General features: G+C 57.2%; 1 protein-coding gene across 2 annotated transcripts; it reads right to left on the bottom strand.

Moving 5' to 3' along the window:
• Positions 1–3403: 3403 nt before the first annotated feature.
• PRPF31 (pre-mRNA processing factor 31) lies at positions 3404–15807 on the bottom strand. 2 transcript variants are annotated; one of them, XM_037069092.1, is made up of 14 exons: positions 13216–13220; positions 12783–12967; positions 12629–12689; positions 11251–11334; positions 10632–10729; positions 9613–9719; positions 8713–8882; positions 7684–7841; positions 6436–6525; positions 4959–5086; positions 4804–4876; positions 4119–4247; positions 3935–4033; positions 3404–3806 (listed from the first exon to the last, which is right to left on the bottom strand). In XM_037069092.1, exons 2-14 carry the CDS (start codon positions 12957–12959, stop codon positions 3681–3683), a joined length of 1500 nt encoding a protein of 499 aa, XP_036924987.1. In that variant the 5' UTR covers positions 12960–12967; positions 13216–13220; the 3' UTR covers positions 3404–3680. The 2 variants fall into 2 exon arrangements, with proteins under 2 accessions (XP_036924987.1, XP_036924986.1); XM_037069091.1 differs by lacking the exon at positions 13216–13220 and adding an exon at positions 15717–15807 and having other exon boundaries at positions 3410–3806.
• Between the last annotated feature and the right edge of the window lie 7 nt (positions 15808–15814).

Below are 15814 nucleotides of genomic sequence, written 5' to 3'. Positions count from 1 at the left end.
GCACCACGCATAACTGAATTAGTTAGGAAACACGTCGGAGGCACGGAGCTTTTGTCCCGCATCTGAGGGATACGTGGCTATGGGATAGTAACTCTCCTTTGCACCCTCCTTCTTTTGGCGTCATGAGGACGTTGCAGAAGGTACAGATGAGATTAGGCGTATGCCTATTGGTTTGTTCATTGATGGTAATGAAGGGAGCAAGAGAGGGAGGGAAACATAGATGTGAGAAACATTAACTACCCCTCACATACGCCCAAACTGAGAGGATGGGACCCACAACTCAGGCACGTGCCCTGACTGGGAATCCAACCTTCGCTCTGCCGGAGGACGCCCAAACAAGCCACACTGGTCAGGACATGCCTATTGGTTCTTAAGATCTCGGCTCTGTCATCTTCTCTTGGGAGGAAAACATCCCTAACATCCCAAGCTGAGTGCCCCATGTGAGCTCGGATTGCTGTTTGCATGTCTGCCATCACTTTCGTAATTACTCAACTCCTCAGGAAGCACTGAGCAACCCTTTGCTGAATGGATGAAAGAATACAAGGAACAATTGTGGTTAAGACTTGCTAAACACTGGCATTTTTGTGAACCTTGGGGGTCACACCCATCAAGACAGGAAGCCAGACCTGCCCATCTTCTCAGGGCCTCATTTACAGATAAAAACGTAAATGAGGCCCTGGCTGGTGTAGCTCAGTGGATTGAGGGTGGGCCTGCGAAGCAAAGGATCGAGGTTCAATTCCCAGTCAGGGCACATGCCTGGGTTGCAGGCCAGTTCCCAGTGGGGGACACATGAGAGGCAACCACACATTGACATTTCTCTCCCTCTCTCCTTCCCTTCCCCTCTCTCTGGAAATAAAGTATTTTTAAAAATGTAAATGAGAACTGATCAGAATGCCTGTGACAGGGAGAAAAGAATGCTTGTAAAAATGCGGTGTTCTTGCCCTGGCTGATGTGGCTCAGTGGACTGAGTGCAGGCTTGTGAACTAAGGGGTTGCTAATTCAATTCCCAGTTAGAGCACACGCCTGAGTTGCCGGCCAGTCCCCAGTAGTGGGCACACAAGAGGCAACTACACATTGATGTTTCTTTCCCACCTTCTCCATCCCTTCCCCTCTAAAAACAACCTTTTTAAAAAATGTAGTGTTCTTAGGTCCACATGGCCCCCAGAAATCTGAACTTTTTTTACAAACTTCCCAGATGATCCTTGTGCTCATTAGTTATGAGTGTTTTGATGTAGGGGTTTGCTATTCAAAGTGTGGTCCCTGCATGGGGCAGCCTCTCAGACTTCCCAGGAACCACTTAGGGGTTGGTTAAAATGCAGATTCTGACCAGGAGTTCCCAGATTCTGCTTTCCTAACAAGCTCCCAGGGGACTAGAGTGTCAACAGTTCACACTTTGAGTAGCAAGGATCCTGAACAGTTTCTCAAATTTGGCTGCACACTAGAAGCACTTGGGTGAATTTTTACATGGACCGAGGTGGGGGAATCTGGGCCCCGATTGGTGTGGCTCAGTTGGTTGGGTGTTGCTCCTTGAAGCAAAAGGTCACTGGTTAGATTCGTGATTGGGGCACAGCCTGGGTTGTGGGCTCTGTCCCCAGTTGGGGCATGTACAGAGACAACCGATCGGTGTTTCTCTCCCTCTCTTTCTCCCTAGTTTTCCCTCTCTCTAAAATTATTTTAAATATCTTTTTAAAAACTCTGGTGATCAGATCCAGCTAGCAGTAATTTTAAAAACTTCCAAAAGGATTCCAGCATGCAGCTAACCTGATTTTCTAGAGCAGTGGTTTTCAGCGTGGTTTTCTAGAGCCGTAGCTCTCAGTGGGTCCCTGGGTCAGCAGCATAAACATCAGCTGGGACCTTGTTAGAAATGCAGTGTTAAGCCCACCATAAACCAACGGAATCAGAACCTCTGGGCCCAGCAGCCCTTTTCAACACAGCTTCCAGATAGTTCTGAAACATACTGAGCTTCAAGGTCTTTGTTGCAAGTGTACACAGCATGGCAGGGTCAGGTGACTCCGATTCTTTCCCGAAACCAATCCCCCCTCGCCCCTTCCCACTAGATGCACTCTGGCCAGGGGAGATGGGATTCTGAAGGGCTGTGGGCAGAGGGGCAGAAGGCCCTTCCCCACAGACCCCTAAGCAGAGCTCACAAAGACTGACGCTTTTACACAAGACGTATCTAAAGGCTCAGGGATAAACTTGAGGAGAGTTAGGGTAATTTGGCCGTTAGAAGGGAGCCCCCAGGTGTGCGGAGTCTGCCCTGTGGGCGGAGACAGACCCAGAGAGCTCCGGAGGCCAGAGACAGAGCCCTGGGCTGTTGGAGGGACTGGGGTCCAGGGACACAAAAGGAGCCCTGAGGAGGACGGGGGTGACGTGGAGAACAGAGAGATCTCAGATTGGACCCAGAACCCAGAGAGACCTGGGGAGAAGGTTGCGCTTGTGACATTCGGAGCTGGCTGGAGCGGGGATGCCACCTTCCACAGGGCTGACGCCTGGGTAATGCAGGGGTTCAAGCCGAGCCACCCAAGACGTGCCTCAATAGCATCATCCCAGACCCTGCAGGCTCAAGAGAAATTTCCGCCCCCTCCCCTTAACTATCCAGAGGAATCTGGATTAGGGTCTGTGCCCCTAAGAGATTTCACGGGATAATGCATTCAACTTGGTGATTTTTTCTTGCTAGCCTCTCATGTCTGTTAGACCAGCCGAACGAACACTGAGGGCAGAGGACAGTTTCTCCCCCGCGACAGTAATGAGGAGGGGCACTGACATTGCAGGCGAGGGACCTGGGCCTGCTCCTCGGTGCCACTGCCACACCCAGCTCAGGGCAGAGTGGACAGGGCTGTGGGCAGCACTCCCCCTGAAGCTCCCCCTTGCAGGGTAAGCGAGGTCTCGGGCCCCTGCCTGGCCACCCAAGCCAATTCCCCACCTGTCCGTAGTCCACGAGCCCCTCAGCCTGCCCCTTCGACCCGAGTGGAGGAGACCTTGCCTGGGTCCCAGCACGGACTGGGGGCCCCTCGCACGCACCTGGTGAGTAGAGCTCGGCACAGCAGGGGGGCAGCTCCCAGTAAACACTGGATGGGGACAACAGGGCCCCGTCGCCGGGCCAGGACCCGCCCAGCGCCGCCCGCCTCCTGGGTACTTTGTGGTGTGAGTGAGCAGAGAGGGAGGCCAGGTGCCTACGATGCCGGGGCCACCCAGGTCGGCCTACACAGAGAGCTGGGGCTTTCGGCAGACACGTGGCTCAGGTGTAGGACACCCGAGGTTCCCCGAGGGGTATGGGGACGGAGAGGGTGCTCCTCTTCCTGGGACCCCGTGGTGACGGAGCCCAAGCTCTGTCTCCCAAACCAGGCAGCTCTGACTCCTCCAGTCGCCCAGCTGCTGGACAAACAATCACTCACTCTCTGGGACAGAGCCCGACAATGTGCTTTTAATGACACTCTTCCCAAAAGTATTGCCTTTACTCATTAAAATAAAAAAGACGAGGCGTGGTGAAGACGGGCTCTGCCCCTCAATGGGGTGGTGATCTCGGTGCCGGGGGGGCCTCTGTGCTTCCTTGGACAGTTCTGGCACCGGCCCGTGGCAGGGCGGCTCTCCCTGCTGGAGCCTCCCAGCCCTGACCCTGGACCTCTTCCGATGCAGATGGCCCGTGTCCCTGCAGTGGCTGGTCAACCCAGGGTGGCCCCTCAGGTGGACATGATGCCATTCTTCTCGCTCTTGACCTTGAGGAACTCGGCCATGCTGGAGAAGTACTTCTGGTTGGCCTCGGCCACTTTCTTCTCCGCTGCCTGTGGGTTCACAATCTCCAGGCCCTGGGTAGGTGAGGGAGACAGACAATGGGGTGGGCAGATGGCCTGGCTCCTGACAACACCCTCCCACAGCCCTGTGTGAGCAGGCAAAGCAGCCAAACCCCAGGGAGGGGAAGGGGCTTCCCAGGTACCTGGAGTGGGGTGAAGGCCACACTGGAGGCGGTCCCCGAGGAGCGGTCCCGGATGGTGGACTTCCCGCCATACACCACACTCTGCTTCTGCAGGGTCCGCTGTGGAGGGGAGGGCAGGTCCCAGCTGTGACCTGGGCTCTGCAGCAACATCTGCCGCACCCCTCCCACCCAGGCCCAGCCATACCTGGAGTGTCTTGGAGATCCTGGCTTTAGTGGCCTCATTCACCTGTGTCTGCCGCACACGCCCACTGCCCGACTTGCCCAGGTGGCCCAGGCTGAAGCCCAGGTCCTCCTGGTAGGCGTCTTCCTCGATCTGGGGGAGGGGGAGGTGTCTGGAGTTAATCACCCCTCGATCAGCTAGAAGCCCAGGTGTCCGTCCTCCTGACCACCAGTCCTGCAGGCACCTGTTCAGGCACCTACTGGGGCCTGAGTGCAGTGAGCCTTGCTGAGGCCCCGGGTGACACTGGGGGTCCTGTTACTGAAGCTGACAGGTGAGAGGGGCCGCACACATGTAAGTGCGTGTGGTTTCTGTGGGACCAGGAGGAGGCCTGGACGATGAGACTGGCGGGGCGAGGCGTGGGGAAGTGCGTGTAAGCCAGGACGTGGGGGAGCAGAGAGGGGCCAGCGGGGAGGCCTGCACTTCCCAGACCAGGAGCCTAGGTTACGGAGAGCCTTGGGGCGAGGAGGTGGAGCTGAGGGTTGTGTGAGACCCCTCTGGGGCTGGGGAGATGAAGTGCAGAGAGACGAGGGTGCCAGGTAAGAGGCTGGGGTGGTGCCCCAGATCTGAGGGGGGGCCGGGGCCACAGGGCAAACGGGGAGAAATGCAGCAGGGGACAGGGCAGGATGCAGAGGGGGCCCCAGGGCCCCACCTCTCCGAAGCTCATGCGGTTGGCCTGCTTCCGGATCTCTGTCAGCCCCAGCCGCTCCTTCATCTTCCGGTACCTGAGGACGGGGCAAAGGGAGTCAGCTGGGACAGGGCAGCCCCCGCCCTTCCCGCCCCTCCTGGCCATCCCCAGCGCCCCACCTGCGGCCTCCTCGCTTCTTGCGCTGCCCATCGAGGGGCGCAGGCAGTGGCTTCACCTGCTTCACAGGGGGCGGCTCCTGCCACTTGTCGAACTTCCGCTCGATCTCGTCCTTGAGTTCGTAGCCCACCTAAGAGGGGTACGGGGAGGAGATGCAGCTGCTTCACCGGCTCGGTCACTATTGGCTCTCTAGAGTTAGGCTCCGCCTACGATCCGGAGACCCCCAGACTGGCCTCTGAAGGCTGTGCCCACAGACAACAGTCTGCTCAGCACTATGACGTGAGCAGCCCCTGAGAACTCTGCTGGCCCCATCTCCCGCCCCTCTCTGCAGGTCAGCAAGTGGGGGACACCCAGGGCTCGGTCAGCCTCCACACCATTTCTCCCTCACCCTGCAAATCCCATGGGCTCTTCTTCAGAAAGATCCCAAATCGGTCCCTCCTCGCACGCCCACAGAAGCTGAGCTCCCAAGGAATGCAGCCCACGGCCTTCCCCAGCCCGCCTGCCTCCTCTCCCAGCCTGGCTGCACTCCGGCCTCAGGGCCTTTGCAGCAGCTGTCCCTCTGGTACCCACGAGGTTCCCGAGTCGCTGGCTAAATTCACTCAGGCCTCTGTGAAATGCTCAGCTCCCTGAGGCCCCCCTCCCCAGCCACCCAATGCCCTCCACTTCTCCCCTAGCACTGACTCGGCACCACTGGACACACCACAGATATACCTGCGGTCTCCCCACCCTGCCCCCACCCCCCCAGAGTGAGAATGCCACTGAGACAGGGCTCCTGTCTGTGCTGCTCACCGTGACCCCCAGCCTCCAGAGCAGTGCAGGGGTGGGGGAGGGAGAGAGATGGAGTGGAAATGTTTCTCCTCACATGGAACAAGTCTGCCTCGAAGATGGGGCTTAACTGAATGGTCGCTGAGCAGTGACACGAGGTGGCGGGGCGAAAGGTCCCAGTACAGCAGGTAAGAAAAATGCCCCCCACCTCCAAAGGGGTCTGCATCTGAACCTCCAGTCCCTGAATGTCACGTGATATGACAGAAGGGACTTCATGGAGGTGGTCGGGGTGGGGTCCTGAGGTGGGGAGGGGACGGGCCCGATGTCACCAGATCCTTGAGAGGCAGAGGGGATGTGAGGACAGGAGCAGAGGCGGAGATGGGAGATGCTGCACTGTGGCTCTGAGGACGGAGGGAGGGGCCGGGTGACCAGGGATGAGAGTGGCCTCTAGAAGTGGGAGAGGGTACAGGAACCAACCCTGCCCTGGAGCCCCCAGAACAAATGACCTCTGCCGACGCCTTGACTTCAACCCAGTGAAGCCCATCTCGGATTCGGCCCTACCGGGCTGTAGGATACTAACCCTACATTGCACTAAACCGCTATGCCCGTGCTCACTTGTTCAGGGCAGCAGTGACAGGGAACTGGGGCGAGGGGAAAGTGACCTCTGACAGGATGACTCTCCCTGGACGGACAAGAGCCCCATCCGCCCCTCACCTTGCCCTCCGTGCTCTCATGGAAACTGTCCACACGGGCGGCCAGCGTGCACTTGGCGGCCACCAGGCGGGCTGCTTTCCGCCGGAGATCCTGGAAGAAAGGGAAACCGAGGCCGAGTCAAGGGGAGGGTTCAGTGAGACCCCTCGGCTCCCCAAATGCCAGCCGCTGAGGTCTAATCTCTGCCTGTCAGCATCGCACCCTCATGCCACGTGTCACTGTAGCAACAGCCACGGCAACAAAGTAACGTCATCAGTGTCTTCTCACAGCTTTTAAAAAACTCACTCTGGTTTGCAGAGACAACTTAACTGTAGTGCTACAGACGGGAAATCATCGAATACCTAAAAACAAGCTTGTTACGACTGAAGTAGAACATACGCAGGGTTATCACTGAAGGTCCTGTTGGGTGCCACAAAGAAAAGGTGGCCCATGTCTCGGGGACACCGAGATGGTACTTGTAAAACCTGTCCCCACAAACCTCAAATAACAATGATGATAACAACGAAGTTAGCAGCAGCCCCGGGCAGTGAAAAACCAGCCCGCCCCTAGGGGTCTGGCCCCAGCCAGACGGTAACCTTGTCATTCAGGGGGTGTCTCTGGGTCCCGGGGAATCGGTCAAGCTGGAGACAGGGATCAGCCACCCTGAGTAACCAAGTCCCAGTAAAGACTCTGAACACTGAGGCCCAGCCGGGCGGGGACGTCTGTGCATGCTGTCACACTTCGGGGCCGGGAAAGGAACGTGTCCTGACCAGGGCAGGATGCCCAGAAGCACCAGAGTGGGTACTCCTGGACCCTGCCCCTCGTGCTTCTCCCCTCGGCTGACGCTACTCCATCCTCTCCTGTGGTCAACGTGACCCCAAGTGGGTCAGCACTGGCCAGTTCTGTGAGTCCTCTGTGTGGGTCACTGGGCATAAGGATGGCTTGGGGAACCCTCAGACTCACGAGGTTACACTTAGGTCACTTGCCAGGTGTGAGGCCTGACCTGGATGAGCCCTCATGGTGACCGTGAGGCAGGCTCTGTTGTCGCCACCTTACAGATGGAAAGACTGAGGCACACAGCTCAGGCCTCCTGTCTGAGGACACCGAACTGGCCAGTGGCAATGCCGGAACCCCATCCCCAGTGCCCTCACTCCAGTGTCCCTGTCCTCACGTCCCGTGTGACCCCATCAGGTCCCCGACCACCGTCACCCGCTGACGGGAACATGCTGAGGCCGCCAGGGCCCTTCCCCTTCGGCACAGCGGAGGGCTCACCGGGGGCAGGGACTGCACGATGTCGCTGTGGTAAATGTAGCCGGTGTGGGGCAGCACGGAGGTGGACGAGAAGCCGGACAGCGTCTTGCGCTGGGCCCCCAGCAGCATGATGTTGCAGGCGGGCATCTTGGAGAGGTTGGTCAGGCCGCCGGCCACCCCTGCAGGGGGAGGGGTGGGGGAGGAGGGGAGAAGCAGCTGCGGCATTTGTACGCCAGCTCACCTGTGTCCGCTCGTTTGCCAAGTCTCTGGCTGGATCTATGGGAGCCCTGCCAGGGAGGGCCTGTCTCATTTCAGAGGGGCGATGTGGAGACAGCTCAGAGAGGTGAAGCAACTTCCCTGAGGGTGCACAGCAAGCAAGCGGCCCAACTGGAATCTGACCCCCGAGTCTGCAAAGCGGCACAGCCCGCCTGGGGGAGTGCCGACCGCAGGGCCCAGGTGTGCAGCACCGGGGGTTCCCATGGGCTGGTGTGCCGGTGCAGGGAGGGAAGAGGGCTGTAGGTAGGGAGACACCTCTACCAGTGACAGGGCCTAGGGAAACTGTGTCATCCACTGAACGAATCCTTACACTAGACCTTCCGCACGGCGCGCCAACCCGTGTGGGGCAGAGCATCACAGTCTCCAGAACCTGCAACCCTAGCACCTTTCACAGCCAAAGGGACTTGGCAGATTTTCCCGGGGAACCCGGGCTCAGTGCAGGAGAAAGGCGGAGATGTGAGAGCAGACTGAAAGTGGAGGAAGGCCCCTGAGCCAGGGGACGCAGGCACCTCTAGGAGCAGCAAAGGGCCAGGAAACAGACCCTCCCCAGACCCTCCATACAGGGACGCGGCCCTGCCTGTACCCTGACCTTAGCCCAGGGAGGCCCTGATGGACCCGCCGTCCAGAACCCTGAGGTGACAGACCGTGTTGTTTAAGGAGCTCAGTTTGCTGTCACTTGTTGCAGCGACCATAGGAAACCGTCGGACCCACTGCCAGAATCAGTGTCCCCATCTCGGGAGGACACCAAGGACCCTCTCCTGGGCCTGTGCTCACCCATGATCTTGGCAGCTGTGGACGCCCCGATGATGATGGAGAGGTTGGGCGCGATGAAGGACATGCGGGACTCCACGTACTCGTAAATGCGGTGCTTGGCAGCGTTCAGCTCCAGGGCCATGTCGCAGGCTTCCTCCAGCCGCTGCAGCTCCTCCTCCGACAGCTGCTGCCTGGTGAGGGTGGGGAGGCTGGAGCTGCGGCTGGGACGGACCGGCCCTTCCTGGGTTTCCTGCCTGACCACTGTGGGAGCCCCCGCTGTGTGTGCATGTGTGCGTGTGTGCACACATGCAGGTGTGTGCTGCCTGAGCTCGACCCCTGCCTGAGGCTGCATCACCACCTCCTCCAAGAGCCACCAGACCCAGGCTGGGCAGGCACCCCTCCTCCGTGCCTGACACTTGCCCTTGGGCCTTTGACCTATGCGCATACCTTCTTCCTCCCAGACAGAGCTCTGAGAGGACAGAGCCACGTCCCAGTTGCTAAATTCTGTGACGAGGTGAGGAAATGTGCCGTTTGTTCACAGAACAGGATGACACCCCATGGGAGGTCTCCACCCCACAGGACTCTGCTCAGGGTTTAAACACGGCTTCTTCCCTAGGGCATGGTGCAGATGCCGATGAGGGAGCCGGAACCAAGTCCCCACCTTCACTCCTGATTCCGGCTCACCCTCTGCCTCCCCCCTCAACCACAGGCTCCTGGAGGGGAGGCTGGCTCCTCACGCAGCAGGGACCCCCAAGCCCAGCCTGGTGCCTGGCTGGCAGGGGCCACCAGCCAAATACGTGTGGAACTGGAACGAACTGTCCTCGTGAAACTGACACCCGTGCCACCGGGACCCGGAGGTCACTGCCTGCTGTCAGCGGGGCAACAGCACCCTACCCCCACACCCCTCTGCTGGGCACGCACCCCTGGGTGGTGGAGGCGGTCACGCTGACGACCATGATGGTGGCGTTGGTCAGGATCTGCTGCAGGTTCTCGTTGTTCTTGCACTTGTCCAGGCTGTTGCCCAGCTCCTGCGGACGGGCAGGTGGGGAGGCAATGGGGGTACAGCACGGGGACGCAGGGAGGCTCCCGACCCGCCTGCTCCTGCTCCGTGCTGGGGCTGCCAGAGAGGTGGGGTCCGCCCTACACTGGCCAATCTGGAAGTGGACCGGTGCCACTGGCCACCAGGGGGGACCCGCAGCCCGGTAAACTCAGAATGCCAATCTGACCCATCGCCTCCCCGCACGGACGTCCCTGGCTGCCACCCTTACCTCTGAGTGACACCTCTGGGCACACGTAGGAGCCTCCTCGCTGGGGTCCCTGCCTTCACTGGCACCTGACCCTCCCTCCCAGGGCTTAGAGGTCAGATGTGACCCAACCTCATCAACTTTGCCTCCTGGCTTCTGATTCCTTGTTCCCTGGACCCATCAGGCTTGTTACCTGCTCAGGGTCTGGACACCGAACACCTCTCCCCCCAGATCTGTGTACAGCTGCTGCCTCATGGGATCTCAACACCACCTGCTCCGCCCACCGAGTGGGAGTGGGGCACCTCCCCTCCCCCTCCCCTGCTGCCTGGGCCCCACTCCCACCCCTCTCAGGAGACCCTGGGGAGCGGAGGGTGGGGTGGAGGAGCCCTGAGCATGTCCTTTCCAGGCTTCACCCCTCACGCACCGGGCAGCTGGCAGCAGCTGGGCTACCCCTCACCCTCTCCAGACCCCAGAGGGCGAGGAGAGAGGCCGCTGGGGCCTCCGACAGCACTCACAGCAGCGCACTCACGGCAGCCCGCTCACCTGCCTTCAGCGCTCATTCACCTCAGGCCACAGCTGAGCCAGGGAGCCTTTCCAGACCCTGGATCTGAGGGAGGGGGAGGGACCTGCTTCCCCTTCACGCTGGTGGCTGTCAGGGGGCCTCAGTCCCCCCTAGCCCCCACCCCTCCCACTTACCTTGACCGTGCGGATGTAATCCAGGGCGTTGGGCACCAGCGACTCCAGTTCGGGGAACCGCTTTGAGTACTTGTCCCGGATGAACTTATGGATGATGTCTGAGGTGGGCAGGGACAGGAGGCACTGATGAGGGGACAGGCAGACTCTGCTGGCTGTCCCCCGACACCCACTTCCCCTTCTTCCTGTAGTAACTGAACCCCTGAGCTTTACCGGGGTGCAAGGACACCAGGATAAAGACCACGTTTCTGACTCCCTCAGTGCCGGGCACGCCAAAACGCGTTCTGGTCTCCAAGTGACACATGCAACTCGCAGGTCACCCCTTAAAGGGAGCTGTGCCCTCTTCCCTCCCCCATTTTGCTGGTGGGGATGTGGAGGTGATGGGTGGAAGTAGGCAGTCACTCTGTACCATAGCAGATCAACGAGACAAAAAGAGGTGGGCACCAGATGCTGTAACAGCCTGGACTTCTCACTCAGACTCACGAGAAAGGAAAATACACTTCCTTGTTATTTAAGCCCCTGTCTCGGCAGCAGAACCTGGATTCAAGCTAACCGTAGGATCTTGGAGGCAGGACCCTGGGAAAGGCCAGCCTGGGGTCCTATCTGTCCCTTCCACACTCACTCAGCTCGTTCTCAATCTCCACGGTCAGGTTGTTGGCGTCCACGATGACCCTGTATTCGGGGGCTGCCTCCACGGGTCCCATCACTGTGAGGGTGAGAAACAGGCTGGCGGGCCGCCCCATGCTCGAGGTTCTGCACACGCAGCTCTCTCTCCCTGGACACCCCCCCCCCGGCTGTTGACCTAGAGTGTGCATTCATGCTTCAGTGTCCAATCCAGGTGTCGGTTCTTCCGTGACCCCTGAGGCAGGGTCAGCTGGCCCTCCTGTGGCTCCAGAGTGTCCCCAGTCCCAGCAGGCATCGCCCACCAGTGGCTGCCTGGGGCCTGGCCTGTCTGACCTCGGCTGACTCCTCTGGGTGCCCAGCACCCACAGGCTTGGCCCCAAGGTGCCAACGGAAGACTTTACAGAGAAGAAAACATCAATCTCCCTGATACTCTGCTCTGATGACAACACCCCTGTGCCCCACGGCCTCCGTGGCTTCCCGCGGCCACCGAATTCCAGAGAGCCCCATCCCGACGGGAAGAACTGGGTGGAACAGGATCACCCTCGGAGAGCTGCTCTGGATAGACCAGCATTCCCCAAAGTCAGGCAAAGAGGTTTTAAGTGACGCTTCGGTCGTCACTCAGCCTTAAATGTTTAAGGTTACATCCCATTTACCAAATTAGACCAGTTTTCTACTCGCAGCAGCGTAATTTCCCTTCTGATACAAATTTAATGAGAAAAGTACGTTGATTTAAAGAAGATGGGAAACAGGGGTTGAGCGGCTGGGTTAAAAAGGTGAAAGCATTAAGGTGTACGAGTTGGTAGTTACTGAACGGTCACAGGAATGTAAAGTACAGCACGGGAAACATAGTTGGTAACATTGTAATAAACATGAGGCGCCAGGTGGATGCTGGAGCATGGGGGGGTATCACTTCATGAATGATATAAATGTCTAATCATTATGCTGCACACCTGGAGCTAATATAATCTGTTACCTTACGTTATGTAATTGAGAAGAAATTTTTTACGTTACACTGGATGTTAAAAAAACAAAAGCAAATAAAAAACAGGAGGTGAAGTAAACAGGACACTCGGCAAACCCCCCGCCCTGCCCCCGGGGCGCAGAACTGGTCACATGACCCACTTACAAACCCTGACAGCTGCCCTAGGCAACTGGTGAGTGCTCAGCACAGAGCAAGAACTTTAGAAACGTTGGCTTTAAAATGCAGTATCTTTCCAGGAGAGAAGGGGACTGGACTAGGATGGGAGAAGGTTGCGGCTCTGGAAAAGGCCGACAGGGAGACAGGCCCAACTTCCAAAACCACAAGCAGCAAAAGGGGCCCCGGGGCCTGGCGGGAGACCAGGCAGGCGGGTAGGGCTGAGCCAGGGGAAAGGTACCTTCCGAAGCCTTGGCTTGCTTGCTGATATACTCCTCAATCTTCATCATGATCTCCGCAAACTGGGGAGGAGCGGAGGGTCAGAATCCAGGACAGTTTGGGAAAAGCCACTGAGCACCTCACCCCTCCGAAGGTTCCATTGGCAGCCTGCTCACCATCTTGCTGTCCCACAGCTTGGCGATGCTCTTGACCGAATCCCCGGAAAGATCCAGCTGTGTCTCCTCCTGCACATCCTCGATCGCTGGCTCCTCTTCTTCCTCCCCATAGCTTCCTCCTTCCTCTTCTTCTGCCGCCTCCTCGAGGTCGGCCAGGAGCTCGTCTGCCAGAGACATCCCGAGGCCTGTCGGGGGGAGAGCAGGATTCCCCCCTCATTACCGGGAGGGGCTCCCCCCCCCGCCCCCAGAGGCCTTGATAGGTCCTCATCAATCCCACTAGCACACTGGCTCCACAAGGACAGGTGTTTTCATTTGCATTGCCCTCCAGCTTCTAACTGTGCCTGGCATGTAGTAAGTGCTCAATAAACACCTACTGAATTAATCCATGGACAAGCCTTCTGGAACCCAAATAATCTGCAGCCACAACACACACCACCTACCTTCTTTCTCACCTCACTGACAAGACACAGCACAGCCCGTACACCACCATCTTGCTAAGGCTTAAAAGATATATCCTTCCTGCCCTGACTGGTGTAGCTCAGTGGATTGAGTGCGGGCCTGCGAACCACACGATCGCGGTTCGATTCCCAGTCAGGGCACATGCCTGGATTGCAGGCCAGTTCCCAGCAGGGGACGCATGAGAGGCAACCATACACTGATATTCCTCTCCTTCTGTCCTTCCCTTCCCCTCTAAAGATAAATAAATAAAATCTTTTAAAAAAAGATATATCCTTCCCTCGATAAGATGCAACCTGTCATTTTTTTCCCTATAACAGAGCTCCCCTCCCCCTCCCACAAATTGTTGGGCCCCAACTGGGTGGCAGATTTCCTAACACACTGATCTTCTCAGCCTTAGGGGCAACCAGACAGGCCTCATATGTCTAGAATGCCCGGGATGGTCACCTCTGGCAATGGGCAGCCTCCTCAACAGCCCCAGTTGCTGTACAAATATTACTCTTCCCTGTGAGTCCAATAAAGAGGAAAAGGTTGGGAAACACTAATTGTTCTACAAGATACAATCACCACCACTCTGTCCTCCCCACTGCTGTTTTCTTTTCCCTCCCCTGACAGCATGTTTTTATTGCTTTTAGAGAGAGGGGAAGGGAAGAAAGAGAAAGACCTGTGAAAGAGAAACACCGATCAGTTGCCTCTAATACATGCCCCAACCAGGGATCCAACCCACAACCTGGGAACAGGCCCTGCCCAGAGATTGAACTCACGGTCTTTGGGTGCACAGGATGATGCTCCAACCCACTGAGCCACTTGGCTAGGGCTGTTTTTGTTTTGTTTCTAAAGCAATCTTTCCCTCTTCCCGTCCCTTTCCTCTCTCCATAAATCCATCCCCTTTCCTCATGCCTTCCCCTTCTGCACCACCCTCCTCTATTGTATGAAAACAGAGGCTACAAACGTCAGTGCTCAGAGGCTGTGGGTGGCCAGTGAGTGGGGAAGCCTGGGGGCAGGGCAATAGGGAGGAGTGGGGCCTGGAGAACCAGAGAACTCATGCCTGATGTACAGGTACAGCCAGCCGATGTTCGGCTTCAGACACGCCAATGGGAACGCGAGCTGCGTGTTGCCAGGTCTTCTAATTTTTTTTTCAAGAGAAGCAAGAAACTCTAAATTTTTGTGTGGAACCTCCCCAGTTTGAAACGTCTCTTTCTTATCATTTAAACAGATAATTTAGGTAAAAAGAAAAATAAAAGACAGCCACCACCATGGCACAGGTTCCACCAAAGAGGCGAAAACAGGACAGAGGTGGCCCTTGAACTACCATACCCGTTGAAGACCCTGGGGATGTCCAGGTGTGTCTGTGAGATCAGTCTCTCCTCTTATCCTCCTCTCTCTGTGAGGTACCACGTTCCCTTTACACTCGCTTCTCTTTATAAGACACAGCCTTTCCTCTCAAACGCCTGTTTATAACCTCACACCTGTCTTTCTCCACAACTCCCCTCACTTTCGGTTACAGAAAATCTTCCTTTCTGTATAGAAAGTGCACAGCCCCCTCCTCCTATACAACACCCAGGTGTCTCTTCAAACCTCTTTTCTCTGCCCCTACCCCCAGGGAAAACCGTAAGCAAACCTAGGGACCACGCCCGTCTGCTCACTGCTATATCCCTACCATCTAGCACTGAGTAGGCGTTCAAGAAATATTTGGTAAATGAATAAACAACTATATTTAATCCGTATACCCACCACATTATGGTTTCTTTTTTCCGGGTTTCTCACTATATTATTCTTGCATCCCTCTGGTAGGAGCATAAATATGTCTTGCGACGTAGGTAGGTCTTCCGTGACCACCTCTCCCAGATCCCATCCCGCTATTAGACATCTATGAGCTCCTTAGTTTGCCTCAACACTTAAGATTCTCTAAATTTCTTCGTTTTGTTTAATGCCCGTCTTCCCCATTGAGCTCGTTTCCTTGACGACAGGGGCCGTTTTATTCATCGTTCACTAGCCCCAGTGCCCTGTGCACAGACTAGGTACAAGAACGTCGTTTGATTCCAGCCAATCTCCGCCACCATCCCCATTGCCCACGAGTCCTCGCCACATTTCCTTCGCTTACAAACCTTTTCCCCTCACTTTTTTCGGGCTCAGCCTCCAGTTCTCATCTTATATTCCAGTTCCCTGACCCACGCACCCCACTCTTGGTGACCCGACCCGCACGTCCTGGGGGCACCCTATGGCGCCTTCCACACTTGGGGTAAAGTCATTTACTCGATTACCAGTCTCCGCAAGTAAAGCGTTCTAAGAGGACAAGGGACATTTTGGCTCCTGCCATAACCTCCCCCCCACCCCCACCCCGAGTCCTAACGTTGTGGGAGCACAAGAGACCTTGGTGTGGTCAATCTAGTAAAGATCGCCTTTGTCCCTGCTCCGGTCCAACCCCCGGCACCGGAAGCCAGCCTCCCGCCCTGGCCTCGGCCGCATCACACTCACCACCTCCTTCCCCGCACCTCCGTTTCTAGGGACCAGGCTTCCAACCGCAGTCGACGCTTACTGATGACGGTTCGCCCTTGCGTCCAGGCCGAGGCAAA

The sequence above is a fragment of the Sturnira hondurensis genome, unplaced genomic scaffold (genome assembly GCF_014824575.4).
Source record: "Sturnira hondurensis isolate 20B ecotype Veracruz unplaced genomic scaffold, ASM1482457v3 Scaffold0018437, whole genome shotgun sequence".
NCBI lineage: Eukaryota > Metazoa > Chordata > Mammalia > Chiroptera > Phyllostomidae > Sturnira > Sturnira hondurensis.
Note: the sequence above shows the minus strand (reverse complement) of the source record. Positions and strands in the feature narration are given on the sequence as shown.

What these genes read in the sequence shown, in the direction of transcription:
- PRPF31 (XM_037069091.1), bottom strand. Translation starts at nt 12,959, where the DNA reads ATGTCTCTGGCAGACGAGCTCCTGGCCGACCTCGAGGAGGCGGCAGAA. An exon ending in TCGTGCAGTCCCTGCCCCCG is followed by an intron (nt 6,526 to 7,683) that starts GTGAGCCCTCCG and finishes CCTTTCTTCCAG; the next exon opens with GATCTCCGGCGGAAAGCAGC. An exon ending in ATGAGAGCACGGAGGGCAAG is followed by an intron (nt 5,087 to 6,435) that starts GTGAGGGGCGGA and finishes TACCCCTCTTAG; the next exon opens with GTGGGCTACGAACTCAAGGA.